Consider the following 15,929-nt stretch of genomic DNA (forward strand, 5'->3'; position numbering starts at 1 on the left):
AGTACTTTAGAACTTTGCCAAGGCAGATTTTCTATAATTTATTATAATTTCTCTTATTTCAGCTTTATTTGTATCAGTGACCATATCCTCGAATATTAGCATTTTTTTATTCTATTATTATTATCAATCTGATTAGGATATTTAAAGCAGGCTTATTTTTATGCATATTTTTTCAAGTTCAAACTGAATACTTGGTTATCAGCCATAATCTTATTTTTATTATATATTTAATTATCAATACCTGCTGCATGTTGCTGTTGCAACAGTTTTTTTTTTACATGGTTGGCCAGTTTTTTTTTCTTTGCACTGTGCCTAAACAAAACAAATCTCTTAAAATATAATGTTTGTTTGCCAAAGTAAAAATAGTTGTGTGTGCATAAATGGCAAAAAAACAGCTGATATTTTAAGACACTAGGCTAATGACTGTATTTTTCTTAATGCCAGCACCTTGAGAATTTCACAGCATATGTGCTGCAGACTAATGATCCAAATGAGCCCTTTTCTCTCCAGATCATTTGCTGCACACATTGGAAAGCCATTGGTTAGATTTCCCTCTGTTAATAAAAAAGGGGAAAAAGAGGAAATTCTATCACTAACCACTGCAAGGCAAGTTCAAGCCATAAAGGTCTTGTCTGCTGAAGCATTTCAGCTTGGCTTAGCTTTCTTAGTCGACTGTAGTCAAGAAGCCATGACCAGTCTCTCCTCCACTTCACCCACACGCACACACGCGCTGTTGCACTATAAAAGCAAGTGTGCGGCGACAGAGCGCAGCATCTTCTAAGACACAAAATGCAGGCTGTCAGAAGGGCTGGCGGTGCCTTGTTCCTGTCACGCTGCCAGGATGCAATATCACTCAGCTGAGGTAGAAAGCCGTCAGTTGTAAAATATGATGAATTATCCCTATTCGGCAAAGAGTGGGCCGTCTGTGGGCGTGTGGCTCTGTGTACGCGAGAGTACGTGAGGGTGTATAAAGAGAGGCTACGCTTGTGTGTGTCAGCCTGTTTTGTGTGACTGAGCACCAACGGCGTGGTTGCGGCACACATAAGAGTGTGTGGGCGAGAAAAAGAGTGAGAGAGACCAGCCACGGGGTTACTACAGGTTTAATGGCGACCTTGTTGTGCACGCACTTAGCTGCTTTCAGTGTTGAGTTGTTCAGAGCGAGCGTCTAATCCCCCACCCGGGTGCTCGCACACTTGATTAGTGGCCTTGGTTATCTGCCTAGAGGACAAGCCACTGCCACCCTCCTTCACTGGTCAGGGCTAGGGCACTGAAGGGTGTCAACCCCAAAGAAAGAAGAAGGGAGAGACAGAAGGAGAGAGCAAAGAGGGGCAGGATGTTGTTGAGGTGTATTAGTATTCAGACAAAGCCTTACAGCCTGCAGAGCAAATTGATTACTACACTGTACCTGTTCTTGGTGTCACTGCTGCGTAAGAAGGTAAGATCGTATATTGTATACGAGTGTGTGCATGGCAGAAATATCTCTTCCTCATTGCTGGGACCCTTATGAATTTGGGCTTTCTGAAGTTGTGGATGAGTCTTAATACTTCATATTTTCTTATTTTGCTGCTGTTATATATTAATTTGTGTGAAAGGTTTAAAATGTTACCATGGTTTTAGGTTGTTGAAAATTAACTTGCATGTAGTACCCCCTCCTCATTTAAATAGTTGCACAAATAAATCAATCAAATATGTTTAACATCATGAAGTCTCTAGCCATATCAGTATCTTCATAGAGTGCTGCTGAAATGACATCATTTTGTAGGCCAACCCAAAAGTTTCACCCTGGTTCCCTTGACAGAACAAGATTTTTTCCCCACTGGCTTTTGGATTGTTGCAGAAAATAAGCTCTGTGAACAACAAAAGTTTAGGATTTTTGCACATTTTGTTCATCAAGTTTTAAAATGTATACATTTTGAAGCCTTGATGCCATCACTGGAAGTAAAAAGCTGAAGTTAGGCTATAAATAAACTAACTCTGCATGGGGTCGCATGACTTCAGCATCACCACCACTAAGCCTATGACAGCTCTTTTAATATTTATTTAAAGTCTTCAAGTTGTAAAGTTTGAGTTGAATAGTTTACAGGAACGCAAATATATTTTCATATTAAGCCACTATAGCCTTTTTCAAGACACGAAAAAGCTGAAAAAAAAATTATGTGGGGGATATTACTGATGTATTTTACATTTTAGAATAAACATGAGAATATATTTAGCTTGTAAACCAAAAACCTTATTTCAGGCATTTAACAAAAAACAATTAAAGAAACCCATGGACTTTGGGACGATGGAACTTGTGGGAAATTGTGACAAAATATATTTTTAAAATTATTATCCAGTGCATCACTAATAACTGGAAAAACCATGGGGCCATCGATTGTTGTGAACAATGGGGGGCCTTGGAGACAAAAAGTTTGAGAACCACTGGATTAGGCCCATCGTGCCTGAAATATAACCTGTACTGCCAGTAACTTGTAATGAGATCACATCCTGGAAAAAGTGGAAGCTGTCTGTTTTGGATGAGAACATTGCTTAGTTATCTCTAAAGACTCGAACAGATGACATGAAGTTCATGACGCACATGCTGTCCCTTCATCTGACCCTTAAGGCAACTGTGCAGTGTATTTTTATTTTATTAATAAAAGGGTTCTTTGGTTCCCTCTCGATTTGGACTTTCAGACCACTGATATATTGCACTTTAGTCCGCACCATGTGACTTTTGTTTATTTTGTCATATGAACTTCTTGTGTTTGGTTTTGCAAGTACAGTTGCACGTTGCAGTACTGGCAGTCGATAGCTATACTTGGTCAGAGCTGTTTACATAATGACTGGCATAAACTATGATCCTGATAAACATGATCTCTTGAGTTAAGGCGAAGGGTGACTTTTAAAGTGCCATGGGCTCTCGCTGTGTAGCTATTAGTTTCTATCTGACTTTTTCTCACAATGTCTCCGAATGGAAATTAGTTTTTTCCTCTGTGTGAAGCCTAAAAAAGGTTACAGCTTTCTGGAGGTCGGGTACAAGTTCACACAGCCAAAAACTTCCAGTAAAGTACTCAAAGTGATTTTTGGTATTTTTGTTATCTGTTATCTTTTTTGTTTTTTACAAACTGATTCCCATGCTCACGTTCCTTAAGTAATTTCCAACCCCGGAAACTGGGCCATTTACCGCAGCAATTTAAGAGTACTACAAATATTTAGTTTGTTCTCATTTCCTGGTTGTGGGCAGTAATTACATTTTTCCTTGACAATCTTTAGCGCACTCGGTATCACTTCAGTGTGCCATTTGTTTTTGGGCTGAAAGAGAACCGACAAAGATACATGTTATTCTGTAGTCGAAGATGAACCAGCTTAGTCTTCTCTAAGTGTTCCTGTTAACATTATGCTGCCATCATAAATCTACAAGTCTAAGGTCAAGACTATTACTTGTGTCAGGACTCTGGAATTATGTTTGGAGTCTTTTGACAGTACAAGCAGGGGCCCCTGTATATATTTCTGCCGTCTACTTGGGAAAGGGTTCCTTCTGCTTGGCTAAAACATGCTGATATTGCCCCGTGCTTGCCCATGTGAAAGGGTAGCTCATCATAGGGTCGTCATAATGTAGGTCAGACCATGCTTTACTAGGAGTCAGAGATTGCACTTGGCAAAGCCCTAACTAAAGGGGTGTGCCCCAGCTGGGAAATGTCAATGCATGATGCCCATAATGCTTGTTTGTAAGTAGGTCACAGTGACCTAGTTTGAATGATGCATGGCCCTGATTGACTGAGTCACCCAACGCTATCTTAGGAATGTGTTGTTGTAGTTCCACAGGCTTTTGTGCCTACGTGTGCAACCAGAGGATAACAACAACTTAGCAGTTGCAGTGGCACAACTATGTCTGAGATTCCTTTTTATTTCGAGAACACATCAGCTAGACGCCAGGTACGAACGCACATCGCAAGGGCAGCTTTGTCGCTTTTTATTAGGACCTAATGCTTTGTATGGATGCCAGCTGTTGCATCAACTCAAACAGCCCCGGCGGAGTAAATGACCTTGACTTCAAACAGGGCATGCAGCAGGTTTTGCTCTTTTTGCCTCATCATGCATTTTAAATAGCCTAAATGGATTACAGTTTCTGGACTGTGGATGTAATTTATGATCTGGTATTTTTTTGGGGGTCAATTAATCTTCCAAACTTGCAATTGAGGAATGAGGAATCCAGTCCAGATATCAGATCCTCTCCATTTATATCAGGCCACTCATTTTAAAGGGATTTTTATTACTCAGGTTACTCATTCAGGAGCGTCTTCTCCCTGCACTGATGGTGATAATATTGTGATGAAAAAAACCTTGAATAGAACTGAGTGAACGGACTCATATATAACTAGGTTTTAAGAGAGGCTACTACAATCGCTTCTTACACAGTTATTCTGAAGTTCACAGCTGTCATAAAATGGCTGGTTCTAATCTTTGCAAAGCTTTGATTTGAAAGGTGTTTCCGAATCTGTTTAAAAAAAAAATCTGATTTCAATAAAGATTTCTCTTTAGAGATGAGATAAGTGTGGTAAAATAATTGTTTATCTGTTTAACAGAGTGGAAGAGTTGTCAGTATTGTGTTTCTTCTTTTCATTGGATTAGGACAACAGTGGCCTATTGACAGAAGTACAGGACGAAGTGGTGTTGTTGTTGGCCCAAATCAATTACCCTCTTCCAGTCTTTGACACATTAGATATGACGCTTGGTCAAGAGGAGACAAAACTTTAATTTTCACAGTCTGATTCAGCTTCCAACCAATTTTGTATGAAATTCCTTAACTATTTCTTTGACAAATAGTATTATCCCATACCATTACAAAATAGCTGCAAATGTCTTACTAAGACGTAGGCTACATTCAGTAGCCTTCAGTAGTAAGGCCAGCCTTAAAAATATTCTTGTTTGCCGTAACCCGACCGACCCTGTCAATTTAGGACCGATCCAATTATTTGATTTTTTTTTTCCTTTTAGTCCGACTGACTTGCCGGTTGTAAACTTGCGTTAAGACCGTCAGATTTTTTTTTACTCTTCAAACATCTAATACAAATGCAATAAAATAATATTAATTATATTTTAGTAAGTATTGTGAATATAAATTGCCTAGGCCTACATACAAACGCAGGCTACATTCTTTCTTTCAAATAAAAACCCACCCGTGGCGTCATCTATGATTATGTTTACACCATTGGTTTACGGATGTCACACTATGGCCTGTACGTTCGCTTCGTTTCATTCACTGTCCATGTCAATGGTTCGCGCTTGGTAATGATGGCTGCGGCTGCAGTAAATAAAATGTTCGCGGTCACTGTTCAAAGTCATACGAGTTCGGGCACCATAATACATCTAAAAAATGCATTAAAACATCTCGACAACGCTTTAACTTGGCACGAAGTTCTGGAAAAACTGTGCCCAGATCTTTTCCCATCCCTTCTAGTCTAGTTGAAGACCCAGTCAGTGATGTCACGATGTGCAAATTTGTTTAAATTCATACCTACGTAATCACCATGACCAAAATTTTACTTAAAAAAAAAAAAAAAAATGCATTGAATGTTGAAAAAAAAAAACGACCCTTTTTTTTTTTTTTTTTTTTTGCTGTTACTGCAAACCAAAATATTTTTAAGGATGGCCAAATTTGTCTCTAGCAGTAGCTTTATTCCAAATTAGAGGTAATTAGTTTGGTGGTACAGGAGTTTCTCAGGCCTGTCACTCTGACATCTCTTTGACCGATAGCTTGATAAGGTCATCCCGTACTCTCCACTCCCTGTCAGCCAAAGTAGAACAACCAGAGGTGCCAATTATTAGCAGAACAAATCAACCGTAGCCATTGACCTTCACTCTGATCATAGAGCACTGACAAAGTCAGCCTTGTGTGTATTCCATGATTAAGTACTTACAGTTCAATCTCAAATTATGTTTTCAATTTCTTATGTGTAGACATAATTGTGGTACTGGTGCACCAAGAGGCTTGTGTGTGACTTTCACTGTACTTCAGTGAGTTGTGTGGTGAGTATAGTGTTTAGCAGGCTTGCGCATATACACAATAAATGTATCATTCTACAGAGCCAATAGCACTGTGTGATCCAGGGGTGGTATATTTTGAGATGTAGTGAAGAGCAACTGTGGTAACATGGAAGTGAAGGACTAGGCTGGATTATGTGGGTGTTCCTTCTCCGGGCACTGACACTGACTACATAGAGGGTGAGAGAGAGAGATACATTACACAGGTGTCTGATGATGATCACAAGGAACTTTAGCCATTTCTTAAAACCTTTAAGCGATTTAACCTATGTCTGTCAAAGCAGCCAGCAAATGTTTGTAGTAAATGTTTGCTGCAAATCAGCAATAAGAGATATAGCCTTAAGAGATAACAGTGTTTTTTTTAATAATAACATACATTTTTGTCACTTTCTGTGGCATTTTTGCTTTTATCTCGGTTTAATTTTTGAACCTGCCAGTCATTATAGATGATATGGAAACACAGTTCCAAAGTACCTGTTAGCTGTCTGTGGTTGTCTTGCACAGAACTGAGTTCTCAACTGGCATTTCTGTGGGTCTATCTTGGCAAGAATTCTGTCAAAACATTTAATCCTCTTCAGGATACTCTGCTTTGTTATTTTTTACCTAATATCTGTCAAATCAATCAAGTATTCTTTTAAGTCCTGTGTATTCAGTTTTAATGAGATTTGGCAAGCTAATTCCTACTGCTTAAGAGTCTGGAGAAGGAAAAAAAGAAACTCAGGCAAGAAACAGATTGTAATTGCTGTCATAGGAGAGAATGAGTCTTGAGTGAATCTTTTATTAAATGAAAAGGTCCATCTATGGTTATGACCTTTTGCATGTGAAATGGCTGTCAAAACACTTGCATTTAGATTTTTTGGCCTTGCTTGTTTGATCATTTTCACGTTTCATCTGAAATAACTTGCTGTTTAATCACATTTACAGTGTCTTTTGCCTCTAAAACTTATCAACATATGACATGTTAAATATGATTCTGCTTCTTAAAGATTAGATGAATTTGCTTTGTTGAATACAGTAATGTGTGGTATGCAAAATTTAGCTTAGAATATTAATAGTTCATGTTTCTCTCTTTTGTTCAGGACCGTCACCAACTGACCTTGTGGACAGATGTGGCAATGATTTTATTCACAACCATGGAGCTTTGAAGTACAGAACCAGTGCCATGGAATCTCGCAAGACTGACTGCATTACAATCCTGTACTTTTCTTAACAATGGCAAACATGATTATAAACAATAGTCTTGCCTCCTGTATGGGGGAATGGCTTGTGAATCTACATTAGGCCTTACTTTTACCTAAAAACAAGGTTTGGAAGCTAAAAACTGTAAGGTCTCTTGGTAGAACATAACAGAACGATTTTCCCCTCTATTGTAGTGGCCAACCATACAAAGGACTATAGTATTGAACATGACTCATGGGGAAGAGCCTGGCCCTGAAACACACCAGGATTCTGCTGTATTAACATATCTGGAAGGTTTACTCATGCATCAGGTAGCAGGAGGACAGGGTGCGGCAGCAACACAGAGTGGAAGCCAAGAGCAGAAGAATAAGGACGGCGGGACAGAGCATGCACAGCCTAATGGCACTCGACAGGAGCAGAACCGAACAAATTCCCACTGTGGAGCCTCGCAGCACCTCAGAAAGGCTCGTCTACTCAACTCAGAGGCTTGGACAGAGAGTGAGACTCCACGGAGAACAGCACCCTCCGTTTCACTGAACGGGCAAAGTGAAGACCACCACAGCGGCCAGAATGGCTCCTCCCAGGATAAAGGAGAGAGTACACTTCTAGCTAGTTTGCTGCAGTCTTTCAGTTCTCGACTTCAAAACGTAACCCTGCCACAGCAGATTATCCAAGGCTTGAGGCCACCGGACGCCCCCTGCCAGATAAGCAAGCCTGCACAAGAGGACAGTGCAGATGTGCCTTGCCACAGACCTGCCTTGAGCCACCTCAAAGGGTTAGTGAGCAAGAGCAAAATGCAGAATCACAGCAACAATGTGCCTTATCAACGTCGACGGTCTAGCCAGGAAAGCTTTTCAGAATCCCCTAAGGCAATGCGGAACAGTACTCCCTCCCCATCTCCCGAGTCTCTATCTTGTACCGAGCGCCTAAAAGCCGTGGCAAACCTGGTAAATATCAGATCCAGCCCCGCTCCATCACCCAAACCAAGTGTGGCATGTAGTCAATTGGCTCTTTTGCTCTCCAGTGAGGCCCACCTGCAACAGTACTCTCGAGAACATGCCCTTAAAACCCAACTCTCTGGACGATCAGCTAGTGAAAGACTATCAGCCATGGCCACACAGCAGACACAAGATAAACAAACTACAACTTCTGGCCAGACTCATGGACTAAGCCTCTTACACACCAAGAACGGAATACCTTCTTCACAACTGTTGTCAACAAACTCCAGCAGACAGAGTCCAAGCCTAACTTCAGGGCAAAGAAGGACAGAAGGTTCCATGAGGACAGGACATCGCTTTAGAGAGCGTCGACCTTTTGAGAAACAAGGCAGACCGTCACAGAACTGCAGCAGTCTCCTACTTCAGCTTCTCAACAGTCACAACACCTCACAACGAATTAATGGACAGGGTCACTTGAAAGATGACCTCTGTACCCTTGGCACTCTGGCCTCTCCGCTTTTTTCAGACAGCGAGCACTCAAACCCTGACAGCAGTCTCACAAAAGACAGCAGTGATGCTGAGAGCACTTACTCTAGTTGCTCTCCTATTGACCTTTCTTTAAAGAGCAGAACAAATTTACAAACACCAGTATCTACTTCGTCCTCACCTGTACTGGACAGAATCCCAGAGTCTTCATTAAATAGGTGGAAGCCTGAGAGTCCACCTGTCAAAGTGGATGCATGTCCAGAGATGAAACCTCATCACAAGGTCACTCTATTACAGTTGCTCTTGGATCACAAAAATAACGAGAGAGCAAACAAAGGTCTGGATAATCCAGATTTACTGCATGATGTAATCCCTAAGGTCACTAGTGCATCTACAAGTAGCCAGAGTGTTTTCAGTACAGCTAGGTGTAAAGACACAAGTGAACTTAGTGGCCACTGTGGATTGAGTTGTAGAAGTCCCAAACTTTTGCCAACGTACACCCAAAGCCGAGACTCCAACAGCAGTGCATCTCCATATACACTTTATGGGTCTCCCCATTCTCAGTCTGTCCCCTTGGATCTTTGTAAAGCAAAACAATCCACAAGTGATGTAAGAGTAAAAGAACCTGCCTTTAGTGCTAGTAAACTGTTACAGAATTTAGCTCAGTGTGGAAAACAAAACCCTGACATTTCTCCTCCAGCGAAGGCAACTTTACCCCCTATCAAACTCATGACCCAAGAGCTGAAAGTTAACCATCCTCCAACTTTACTTGAAAGACTCACTGCACCAATTCAGAGTAATAACCCACTGTGGGAAGAGGCCAAGGCAAAAACCTCAACTGCGCCCGAAGCAGCACAGCATGTCTCAGAAATTGAGAATCTGCTTGAAAGACGTACAGTTCTTCAGCTTCTTCTGGGCAATGCTCCTCAGAATGAAAAGGTAGGCAGTAAACGAAAACGAGAACATGGCAAGACCAATTCTTTGGAAAAACGAACACATCAGGCAATAGGCCAAGCAAATGGTCCTCCTTTGGATATTACAATAAAAACTGAGCCAGTTGATGAGGGTCATACGTATGACTACAACAAAATATCAAAGCAATGCCAGAATTCAGGGTTGGAGCCTAGAAAAAGTACCAGTTATCATTCTCACGAAAACATCAAGCAAGAACCACTGTCCCCAGAGGCTTCCACCAGAGATGGTCTTCTCTGTCATCTCCTAAAGAAACGACCCAACAAAACCCTTCAGCCAAACAAGTTAGAGGACCTAAACAGGGGTTGTGTCAAAGAAGAATCATTTGAAACCCAGGGACCAACGATCCCAAAGAAGCGGAAATTTTCGGTAGAACTAGAATATCATAACTCCTCGAGTCATCATGCCAGGGATTTGGAGCATTCTGGTATCATAAAAGAAGACGACAGTGGTTGTTTTGCTGCTGGACATCTAGAGACCAGAGAGACAAGAGAGGCCAGAGACCCATCTAGCCCCCCAGAGGCAGACAGTCCACCAGCTAAATTTCCACCAAATGAGTCTAATGAAAACCGAAGTTTCAATGTTCTAAAGCAGCTGCTTCTTTCAGACAACTGCTTGAAGGAATTGTCTCAGCCCAGGGGTACATTCAGTTCACCATCACATGCTGTGCTGAATGGGAATACAATCAAGCAACCATGTAATGAAGGTGAGCTTCAAAACTTTCACCAGAGCCTGAGCCCCAGCAATGCATCTTCTAAAAAAGCAAACGTTCATAGGCAAGAATCTCCCCACATTACACAGCAGGAGCCTGCAAGGTCAAAAATCGATTACAGTATCATAAAGGATTTGAACGGCCCTGCAAGGATGGTTAATGGAGATGATCAAACACAAAAGTATGGGCTAGACTCACCTCGGTTTACCAAGACTAACCCTATTTTGTATTATATGCTCCAAAGGAGCAATGCACAACTGGTTAAAGAGGGGGAGGGACTGGAGGCAGGCTCTAGACAAATGCAGACAAAGGTCAAAAACGAGTCGTCAGGTAATACTGAGGCCTTTGAACTTTGAAACAAAAATTCACAGAATTACCTTGGAACACTTAGTTGTGACTCACCACGGCTAAACGGGTCATTGAAAAAAGTACTAGTTTTGAGTTTGTGAACCAGTATCTGTGCTTGAACTAGAAATGTGTTTATTCTCTCAACTTACCCGATTGCTACTTTTGTTTCTATTGAGGCATCACACATTTTTCACTTGAATTACATGTCATTTAGTTCACAAAAAGACCATGAAACCAAAGTTCATTTGAATATTTATAAGCACTGCTTTCTGGCTGATTTCTTTCTTACATTCTAAGCAGCAAAGGAAATACGTTTTCTATGAAAGGTGTGTGACAGATTTGCCCTCATGTATTCGTAACAATATCAGTTCCCACTCTGTTTTCCACACATGGTTAGACTTTTGGCCTCAGGCAGTGAGTTATGATGCAACAATGCACATGACAATCTGTATAAACAGATTGTGCCTCAGCAGTTGTTAGTGAATATTCTTCAATTTACCATGCTGAAACGAAGAAATAACTATGTATTGTTACTTTTGTCTATGCCTGGAAGGCTTTAAAGGCTTGTCACCGTATTTATACATTGAAGTAAATGAAATCGGCCTTTTAAAAAAAGATAGGCATCTCTAATTGGTTCTGTATTGTTCGGATAAACTAACAGCAGTTTTAAAGCTGTATATCTTCATGTTTGGATAATATGGAATATGAATCCATCAGTATTAAAACATGGTGTCTTGATATCTATATGGTATGTGAAGTGTGTATATTTTATCAATCTCCTCTTTAATTTATCTCTTTCTCCCACTGAAAACAATGTTGTGATGTGCTATATTCTTTATTCTGCATTCTCAGCATTTACCTGTCAAGACAGCATTGGGTTTTTACAATACTCTAGAAGATGATGAATGAAAATCACAAGAGTTACTACAAATGACTGCTTTTTTCCCCTCATATGTTTTGTATTTGTGTATTTTATGAACAGGTCTTGGTATTAGCATGTCATAAAATGTTGTTCTATTATGCAAGAGATTGTTGCATCGACTTGAGACAAATCAGCCCAATCTCAGCTGTCTGTCATGTTAATAGACACGTTGATCTAATAAAGGGAGTGTTTGTGATATTAAGGCCATTCCCACAAAAATGTTTGCTCATGTGATGTTTTGCAGTCTTACATTTGACATGTTGTTTTTCATCAATTTAAAGACTCGTTATAAACTATATTTATGTACATAGCATAATCTTTATGAAAGACAGCTATTTTGTATGAATGAAAAGCATTTTAGTTTTGAAATTTCTTAAAGAGACTTCAAAGTAAATGCCATGTGAATATGTACTTTAGAGGATGATTTTTTGTCCTTCTTTTGCATGTGTCTCCTGATTAAACTATGATAATCTGTTCTGCAAAATTTTGTGTTATGTCAGATATTTAAGAGTACACTGCTGCCTGTTGCATGCAGATGCATGAGAAGGTTCCTATGTATTACCGGACATGGGGAAATTCAAAGTCTTAAGCATATATATATATATATATATATATATATATATATATATATATATATATATATATATATTTGTATATTTTTCATGGAGCCCAATACATAAAAAATGTGATCTGTATGTTTGTCATGAGAAATAGACCGCTGGGCAAAATGTTTGAACTTTTGAAACAAATGTGCATATGAAGATATTTATTTTGTTTTTACTCAATTTTATTTTTTACAAGGAGAAAACCAAACAAACAGGTAAACAATCAAGTTCCGTACTGTACAGTACAAAGATGGATTACACTGATGCTTCAAAGACTTCTATTGGTTTTAAAATATTGTTTTGATGCAGGCTAACTGCAATACATTTGAGTATTATTGTGTATCATTATTTCTAAAAATACATTTCATTTGGGTGTTTACTTGCACAGATTTTGAATAAAGTTCTGAAATGCACAATCAGAATAAACTGTCGTTTGTCTTGCTAAGAGCTTTTTTTTCTTACTATATTGTCATAATTTATGTCTCTAGACCTGTGCTTGACCCCTGGCTGCACAAAAACAGTGATCTTACATGCAAAAAGTAAGTTAGGAGGAATTTGTTAAGAGTATGTTTGTTGTACATAAAAACCTTGTCTTTGGCTGACTAAACTTTGCTGTGACCTAAATTTTATCTGCTGGGCCCTGAGTCATGACCTTAATTCCTGCCGGTTGCAGTGACATACATAGATGTGAGTGGAAGTGATAGGACAGAGATGACCTCGTGCATCACTGGGGCCAACATCAAGACAGATCAGTGGACTGTAAAAAGGTATTCTGGAAGAAAGGGACACTCTGCAACAAAGAGCAACCTGCCTCGGGTCTACAAGGTTGCTTTTTCTCAGGAAACGGAGGAGAGAAATCCTATTCCCTCACCTTCTGCTCTCTCACATCTAAATACTTAAGTTTTTAAAAGCTCAAAAATGACATGCATATTTTGTTGACAGGTAGCAGAGCAAGAGGGGTTTTAAAGCTCAAAGCTGGGAGAAGCACACACGCCTGTTTTTGAATATAAGCTTTCTTTTATGTTTTCCTCCAAAACTAGGTCATATAATGTAGGCCTATACCTTCTTTTATGTGTCAAAGTGAGGGGGTAGGGGGTGGCTGAAGTGAGAGCTGATGGGATTAACTTAAAGCAAAAAGAGGTTTGTGCTGTACATGAGTAAAAAAAAAAAAAAAGCTTTTGGAGTTTCAGGTTATACTAACTGATATGGTTTTGAATGTTAAAAAGCATAATAAATGGCATCATTTTGCCTGTAAAGGAAGGGATGATAAAGCTCTGAACAACTGGAAAGTGATGTCGGGAGGGTCAGTAAAGAAGCGGCGCCACTGATTAAGTGGAGGACACTCTTCACATTCCTGCTGAGTTTCTTTTACAGATCCTCTTCCTCGTAATTGGACAAGAGCTTGCGTGCATTTTTGATGGATCAAAGAAAGTTGCACAGTTGGCATGAATCCGCCGATGTGGAACAGTACATAAAAAGTATGCTGTGCTTGGCTGATGATAGCTAATGCCCCTTGTGCTTAAGCGGGTGATTCTAAATCATACCTGCAATTTATGGCTCTCTGAACTTCTCGCATGGAATATGACTTCTTGGCTCATTTACAGCCCATTCATGCCCCTTATTCCTGAAGTCTCCACTTAAACAGGCCTTGTAACATTAAGCACAGGACTTTGCAGTATGCGTCTATGTGCCTCCATCTTTACTACGACTAAATTTAGCAGTGAAATTTATCTCATTTCCTCATATCTCCTCATGTGGCTTCTTTTGTGATTCATAACAAGGAAATGTGTGTGTGTGATCATGCATATTCCATGTTTGATCAAACAGAAAAGTCAAAGAGATTTCATGTGACCCAGTTATGCCTATGAAAATGACATGAACATATATCTCACATTAGATATGCCAGATTACTTTGTGGAGAGAGAGAGAGAGTGCAGAAATGAACTACAGAGAATAACATCACATAAGATGTAAGTAACTTTTATCTGAGGGCTTTCAGCCTTTTTTAGACCAAGTGTAAAAAGACACACACACACACACACACACACACACACACACACACACACACACACACACACACACACACACACACACACACACACACACACACACACACACACACACACACACACACACACACACACACACACACACACACACACACACACACACACAATTTAATGCTTGTTTTGCACCTTTAATCAGGGCTTTAAAGGGGTCTCAGAGAGTGAGGACCAGGCAAAATGTCCTCACTTTACTGTATATGTCCTCACTTATGGTGGTCTAAACCTCAAATTGGTCCTCGCAAAAAATAGTTGTATAAATACACACACACACACACACACACACACATATATATGAAGAGTTCAGATGCAAAAGCCTCTAAGTGCCATCTGAAATTTTCTTCTAGAATAATAATAATAATAATAATAATTCATTACATTTATATAGCGCTTTTCTCGGCACTCAAAGCGCTTTACATGGAAGGGGGAATCTCCTCAACCACCACCAATGTGCAGCATCCACTTGGATGATGCGACGGCAGCCATATTGCGCCAGAACGCCCACCACACACCAGCTTACTGGTGGAGAGGAGACAGTGATGAAGCCAATCAGTATATGGGGATGATTAGGGGGCCATGATGGACAGAGGCCACTGGGCAAATTTGGCCAGGATGCCGGGGTTACACCCCTACTCTTTCGAAAGACATCCTGGGATTTTTAATGACCACAGAGAGTCAGAATGATCATTTTTATCAAGCTCGTATATTTAAGTTCAGTAATTTCACTTAAATGGCAATGAAAATGACCTATTATTTGTCATTTAAGTGAAATTACTGAACTTAAATATACGAGCTTGAAAAAAAAGATCATTCTAGAAGAAAATTTCAGATGGCACTTAGAGGCTTTTGCATCTGAACTCTTCATACACACACACACACACACACACACACACACACACACACACACACACACACACACACACACACACACACACACACACATCTATATATATATATATACAGTGCTAAAGTTGACTAAAAAGAGGAATAAAAAATCATCTTTTGGAAATTGAACTTAATGCCTTAATTAAAAAAAATAGGAAAAATCCAACCTTTAAGGACACCAATTTTCTTTGTGAATGAATAATGTATCGTAAATAAATAAATGTTCTTCCTTAAAATACAGGGTGCATAAGTTTGGACACCCCTATGTTAAATTCCCATAGAGGCAGGCAGATTTTTATTTTTAAGTATTTCTTTGTATTTTTTTTTAGGATACTATGCATCCTGATAAAGTTCCCTTGGCCTTTGGAATTAAAATAGCCCCACATCATCACATAGCCTTCACCATACCTAGAGATTGGCATGGAGTACTTTCCATAAGATCATCTCTCAATGCAAATCAAACTAGCTATTAGGCTAACTGAAATAAAACCATGCCAATCTCTAGGTATGGTGAAGGCTATGTGATGATGTGGGGCTATTTTAATTCCAAAGGCCAAGGGAACTTTATCAGGATGCATAGTATCCTGGATCCATGAAGTAACTGGCCTTTAAAAATAAAAATCTGCCTGCCTCTATGGGAATTTAACATAGGGGTGTCCAAACTTATGCACCCTGTATTTTAAGGAAGAACATTTATTTATAAGATGATTTTTTATTCCTCTTTTTAGTCAACTTTAGTATGGGTGTCTAAACTTATGCATAGCACTGTATATATATATATATACACACACA

General features: G+C 39.6%; 1 protein-coding gene across 1 annotated transcript in view; it reads left to right on the forward strand.

Moving 5' to 3' along the window:
- Positions 1–12,064, forward strand: part of nrip1a (nuclear receptor interacting protein 1a) — a 34,844-nt gene extending 22,780 nt beyond the window's left edge. The window contains exon 2 of the mRNA XM_084419326.1: positions 7,107–12,064. Coding sequence (XP_084275452.1) covers positions 7,434–10,670 — 3,237 coding nt within the window. The 5' untranslated portion in view covers positions 7,107–7,433 and the 3' untranslated portion in view covers positions 10,671–12,064. The remainder of the gene's footprint in view (positions 1–7,106) is intronic.
- The last annotated feature ends 3,865 nt before the right edge of the window (positions 12,065–15,929 follow it).

This window comes from Rutilus rutilus (assembly GCF_951802725.1).
Source record: "Rutilus rutilus genome assembly, chromosome: 9".
Lineage (NCBI taxonomy): Eukaryota > Metazoa > Chordata > Actinopteri > Cypriniformes > Leuciscidae > Rutilus > Rutilus rutilus.